Source organism: Grammomys surdaster, unplaced genomic scaffold (assembly GCF_004785775.1).
Source record: "Grammomys surdaster isolate TR1022 unplaced genomic scaffold, NIH_TR_1.0 126398, whole genome shotgun sequence".
Lineage (NCBI taxonomy): Eukaryota > Metazoa > Chordata > Mammalia > Rodentia > Muridae > Grammomys > Grammomys surdaster.
In genome coordinates, this window is record NW_021621192.1 from 1,368,350 (window position 1) to 1,374,521 (window position 6,172).

At 39.8% G+C, this 6,172-nt stretch overlaps 1 protein-coding gene across 1 annotated transcript; it reads left to right on the forward strand.

Moving 5' to 3' along the window:
• Positions 1 to 962: 962 nt before the first annotated feature.
• LOC114614642 (olfactory receptor 186) lies at positions 963 to 1,910 on the forward strand. Its single transcript, XM_028760273.1, has one exon. The coding sequence runs from the start codon at positions 963 to 965 to the stop codon at positions 1,908 to 1,910; it is 948 nt and encodes a 315-aa protein (XP_028616106.1).
• The last annotated feature ends 4,262 nt before the right edge of the window (positions 1,911 to 6,172 follow it).

Sequence of the window (6,172 nt, forward strand, 5' to 3'; positions counted from 1 at the left end):
TTCCTTTTTTTTCCTCTGTTTGATCTCAATTTCTTTCTACTTTCCTACTCTTCATTTTGAGAATTTGCTTAAAGTATTTTATAGAAGAGTCAGGTGGATCTACTGCCCTCTGTGCTCTGATGGAGTGTACTGTAACATTCATTTTTCTTTTATTCTCATGCCACTCCTTTTACATGAACAACTTGTTATTCTATGATTTTAAATTCCATTTAATAAAGGAAAGTCCTCTTGTCTCTCTCTCTCTCTCTCTCTCTCTCTCTCTCTCTCTCTCTCTTCTTTCCATAGAACAGCAGTTCTCAAGTTTTCAATCTGGGAGTTGAACAATCCTTTCCCAGGGATACCTAAGGCCATCAGAAAACACAAATATTCAATTATGATTTATAAAAAGTAGCAAAGTTACAGATATAAAGTAGCATCGAAAATATTTTTATGGTTGGGGATCACCACAACATAAAGAACTCTGTTAAAGGGTAGCAGCATTAGAATGGTTGAGAACTAGTACACTAGCACGTTATTTTTGCACTTCACAGTTTATTTCTGAACTATTCTCATTGTCTTTTTTTATTGTTCACAATACACAGTCTTCTGGATAACACCTGATGTTTTCTTTGATCACTGTGCTTAATATTCGTTCATTGCCTCTTTCTTCTCTCCAGTTTGGATGTGTACAGCTTTGGTTTAACATAGGAACTGAGTTAATTGAATGGAAATCAGTGCTAAAATAAAAAATGGCAAAACCGTGTCTAGATGGATGGCTAAGAGGATGGGTGCTTGCTAGTCTTGCAGAGAGAACCCAGGTTCAGTGTCTAGGGCCCACATGGAGGCTCACAGTCACCTGTAATCCCAGTTCCAAAAAGTTTGGAAAAACTAAAAGACTGTTCTGGTAAAGATGTGATTTCGTATCAAATCCTGTTCACATGTTAACCTTAAAATATTAGTGAATGTTTATTTCATTTCAGGCAATGTCTGGTGAGCAGCACATGGAAGAAGAGAATGTAACACTGCTGACAGAGTTTGTTCTCACAGGGCTCACAGATCATCAAGGGCTGCAGGTGCCCCTGTTCCTGCTATTCTTAATGATATATCTCATCACTCTTGTGGGGAACCTAGGTCTGATTGTTCTCATCTGGAGTGACCCCAACCTGCATATCCCCATGTACTTTTTCCTTGGGAGTTTGGCTTTTGTGGATGCCTGGATATCATCCACAGTGACTCCTAATATGTTATTTGATTTGTTATCCAAGAACAAGATGATATCACTTTCTGAGTGCATGATACAGTTTTTTGCCTTTGCATTTGGTGGGACCACAGAATGCTTTCTTTTGGGTACAATGGCTTATGATCGTTATGTGGCCATATGCAAACCATTACTTTATCCAGTTATTATGACCAACAGACTATGCATCCGCCTACTAGTTTCAGTATTCGTAGGTGGCTTTCTTCATTCCTTGTTTCATGTATTGTTTTTATTCAGATTAACCTTCTGTAATTCTAACATAATCCATCACTTTTATTGTGATATCATACCATTGTATAATATTTCCTGTACTGACCCTACTCTTAACCTTCTATTAGTATTTATTTTGTCTGGCTCAATACAGGTATTCACCATTATGACTGTCCTGGTTTCATATACACTCGTGCTGTTTACAATTTTAAAAATGAAGTCTCTCCAAGGTATAAAGAAGGCTTTCTCCACCTGTGGTGCCCATCTCTTATCTGTGTCTTTATATTATGGGCCTCTTCTCTTCATGTATGTGCTCCCTGCATCTCAACAAACAGATGGGCAAGGTATGATGGACTCTCTGTTTTATACAGTCATAATTCCTGTGCTAAACCCAATTATCTACAGCCTGAGGAACAAACAAGTCACAGATTCACTGAAAAAAAGATTAGAGAGGCATGTTTAGTGCTTGAAAGTCTCTTGTCCATTAACTAAAAAACAGCCACAGAGGTTTGGGGATTTAGCTCAGTGGTAGAGTGCTTGCCTAGCAAGCGCAAGGCCCTTAGTCTGGTCCTCAACTCTGAAAAAATAAATAAAAAATAAAAGAGCCACAGAATTTGCCAGTTTGGTATGTTTTTGTTTTAGAAAATGTTCAAAGATTTTTGAAATTATAATCATCACATTTCTACAGTCTAATTAAATGAATCTAAGTATTGTAACAATGATAAGGTAGCATTGACAAGGTTTCTCTGTATAGCCCTGGCTGTCCTGGAACTCACTCTGTAGACCAGGCTGGCCTTGAACTCAGAAATCCACCTGTCTCTGCCTCCCAAGTGCTGGGATTAAAGGTGTGCGCCACCACTGCCCAGCCTAATAAAATTCTTAAATTGTTGGGATTTCTAATCTGAAAATGCTAGAGTCTCTTTAAGTTTTCATGTCATGCTAAATAAAAAAGAAAGGAAACATTCCACTGGGTATGTGTTCTTCTGTGTGGCTTCACTTATTCACTAGTTACTAAAAGCATCCCTGGTTCTTTCCAAATGATTAGGTAGAAAAAGTGAATCATAGGCAGAGTCACAGTGACCTGTCTCCTGAACCTTCACCCAGCCTATACCTTGTTCTGAAAGATATCTGTATTCCCCCTGTACACCCATGCTCTGGTGTCATTCCCTTCCCCATGTCCTGCCTTTTTGTGTTTATAACCCCTGTGTGAATAAGTAAAAATTATGATTTGATTTTAAAAAATAAATAAATAACTAAAAAGAAAAAGAAGAAGAAGAAGAAGGTACCTGAGCCCCAACCCCACTACTGAAACAGAATCTGCATTTTTAAAACATGCTCTCTGACAAAATTGGTGGTAGTCATATTCGGGAGGCAGAGCTCTAGACGCATGCCATGGAGAGTCTTTGTCTATTTTCGTGCTCTTCTCCATCCCCTTGACATTCATTAGTACACTTTCCCACTAGATTTAAGTGGAGTAAAGCTCTCCATCTGGAACTTGGGGTAGCATTCTCTGCCAGCTCCATCTGGAGTTGGTACCAGAAGAGCATCTAGTTCTTTGACCTTACCAAAATCTCTTTTAGTTCAGAAATAATACAACTCAAAGCAGAAGGAATATATTTTCCACATAAGTTAAAATTTGTCTAAACATATCAGACGTTATCTACTTGAAGTAGAGATTTGTCAAGTCTTCTTCTAAATTCTACCCTTAGGTAGAAAATCACAAAATTTTAAATATAATACACATTTTAGGCACGTCTCCCTGTTGAGGGATGTTGCCACCCGCCCATCTCAAAATTTTTAACCCAGAATTGTTCCTTTTTAAACAGATACAGGGGCAAAAAATGGAGAAGAGACTGAAGGAAAGGCCAGCCAGAGACTGTCTCACCTAGGGATCCATCCCATCTGTAGACAGCAAACCCAGACACTCTTGCTGATGCCAAGAAATGCTTACTGACAGGAGCCTGGTATAGCTGCCTCCTGAGAGGCTCTTCCAGTACCTAGCTAATACAGATACAGATACTCACAACTAATGATAGGACTGAGTCCAGGAACCCCAATGGAAAAGTTAAAGGAAGGAATGAAGAAGCTGAAGGGATTGTAACCCCATAAGAACAACAATATCAACTAACTGGACTACCCAGAGCTCCCAGGGACTAAAATGCCAGCCAAACAGTATACATGGATGGGTCTATGGCTCCAGCTACATATATAGCAGAGGACTGCCTTGTCTGGCGTCAATGGGAGGGAAGGCCGTTCGTCATATGGAGGCTTGATGCCCCAGCATAGGGGAATAGTAGAGGGATGAGGCAGGGAGTGGGTGTTGGGGGGGTGGAAGTGCACCTACATAGAGGTAAAGGGGAGGGGAGATGGAATGGGGAAGGTTGTAGAGGTAAGACCAGGAAGGAGGACAGCATTTAAAATGTAAATAAATAAAATAACAAAATAAATAAATAAATAAATAAATAATAAAAACACAATGGTGTGCAGTCACTTTGTTTATGATTCCAAAGGTTGCAAAACCCAGTGAAACTGTTGAAGTTTCTCTGTAGATGGTTCAACTCCACAATGCCTAGGAGAACAGTCACTGTTCTAAAGGGAATTCCCCATAGACTCTCACAGAGAATTGATTTGTTCATGCATTGTCTTTTGGTAAGAGCCCATACTTCTCTAATTGATGAGGTCTTTTTTTGACAATATATTAGTACATAAAACTTCTCCCCAGCTTGTGAAATGTATCTGCACAGAAGCACAGTTGCCTATATCTTTCTTACTTCTGTGTTAAAGTTGGGCTTTCATACTTGATGAATTCTAGGACTTTTAAACTTCTTGATTTCTTTCAAGAAGATATTGGTAAAAAAAAAGAAATGATGTTTATAATAGCTATATTGTTTGTTAAGAAGTTAAAATTTCGTTTTAATTGTAATAATTTAAGTATGATTATATCTCAACTTATAGAACTAAGCCCATCCAAACCCAAATTCAAATTATTGGTTATTTATAGAACTAGTTTCAGCTTTTACCTTTGACTTGACATTATGCTTTCTAAAGAAATGTTGAGCCCTGCCTGGTCCTTTGGGCTGGGCAGACACAGAGTTGGTCTGCTCCTGTGGAGATACTGAATCCTGAGCCATCCTAGAGGAGCCACTGCACTCAGAGCAGCCGGTAAGAACTCCATCTCACTCCCTAAGCCCCAGAGATACATCTGGGAGCCAGGGACATTCAGGACACTCCAGCTACCCAAACTCCACCCCTCTGGAATTTCACTTCCCTTCTGCCCCTGCCTGGTCCTTTGGGCTGGGGCAGACACAGAGTTGGTCTGCTCCTGTGGGGATACTGAATCCTGAGCCATCCTAGAGGAGCCACTGCACTCAGAACAGCCAACACAGACTTGGTCTGCTCCTGTGGAGATACTGAATCCTGAGCCATCCTAGAGGAGCCACTGCACTCAGAGCAGCAGACACCAAGGTGGTTTGCACTTGGCAGAAATTGTATCCTGAGCCATCCTAGAGGAACCACTGCACCAAGAGCAGAAGGATTTCCAGATCCAAGAGGTGGCCTGAGTCCCAGGAATTCTTCCACCCAGGAGATTAGGATCATAAGACCAAAGAGACATCTGGACTCTGAGGAGCTCTGCAACAAGCAAGATAACTGGAAATACAGACTCCAGTCTTACACAGTGAGGGCAGGTAACACTAGAGTTAACCAGATGGTGAAAGGCAAGCGCAAGAACATAAGCAACAGAAACCAAAGTTTCTTGGCATCATCAGTACCCAGTTCTCCCAATATAGCAAGCCCTGGACACACCATCACACTGGAAAAGCGGGATTCAGAATTAAAATCACTTCTCATGATGATGATAGAGGATTATAAGAAGGACATAAGTAACTCCCTTAAAGAAATACAAGAGAGTACAAGTAAACAGGTAGAAGCCCTTAAAGAGGAATCACAGAAATCGCTTAAAGAAATGCAAGAAAACACAAAGAAGAAATTAAACAAAAACATTCAGGATATGAAAATGGAAATAGAAACAATAAAGAAATCTCAAAGGGAGACAACCATGGAGATAGAAAACCTAAGAAAGAGATCAGGAGTCATAGACACAAGCATCACCAACCGAATACAAGAGATAGAAGAGAGAATCTCAGGTGCAGAAGATACAGTGGAAAATACTGACACAATTGTCAAAGAAAATGCAAAATGCAAAAAAATCCTAACTCAAAACATCCAGGAAATCCAGGACACAATGAGAAGACCAAACCTAAGGATAATAGGTATAGATGAGAATGAAGACTCCCAACTTAAAGGGACAGTAAATATCTTCAACAAAGTTATTGAGGAAAACTTCCCTAACCTAAAGAACAAGATGCCCATAAACATACAAGAAGCCTACAAAACACCAAATAGACTAGACCAGAAAAGAAATACCTCCCGTCACATAATGATCAAAACATCAGATGCACAAAACAAAGAAAAAATACTAAAAGCAGTAAGGGAAAAAGGTCAAGTAACATGTAAAGGCAGACCTATAAAAATTACACCAGACTTCTCACCAGAGACTATAAAAGCTAGAAGAGCCTGGACTGACATCATACAGACCCTAAGAGGACACAATTGCCAGCCCAGATTACTATATCCAGCAAAACTCTCAATCACTATAGATGGTGAAACCAAGATATTCCATGACAAAACCAAATTTGCACAATATCTTCCCACAAACCCAGCACT

What these genes read in the sequence shown, in the direction of transcription:
- LOC114614642 (XM_028760273.1), top strand. Translation starts at nt 963, where the DNA reads ATGTCTGGTGAGCAGCACATGGAAGAAGAGAATGTAACACTGCTGACA.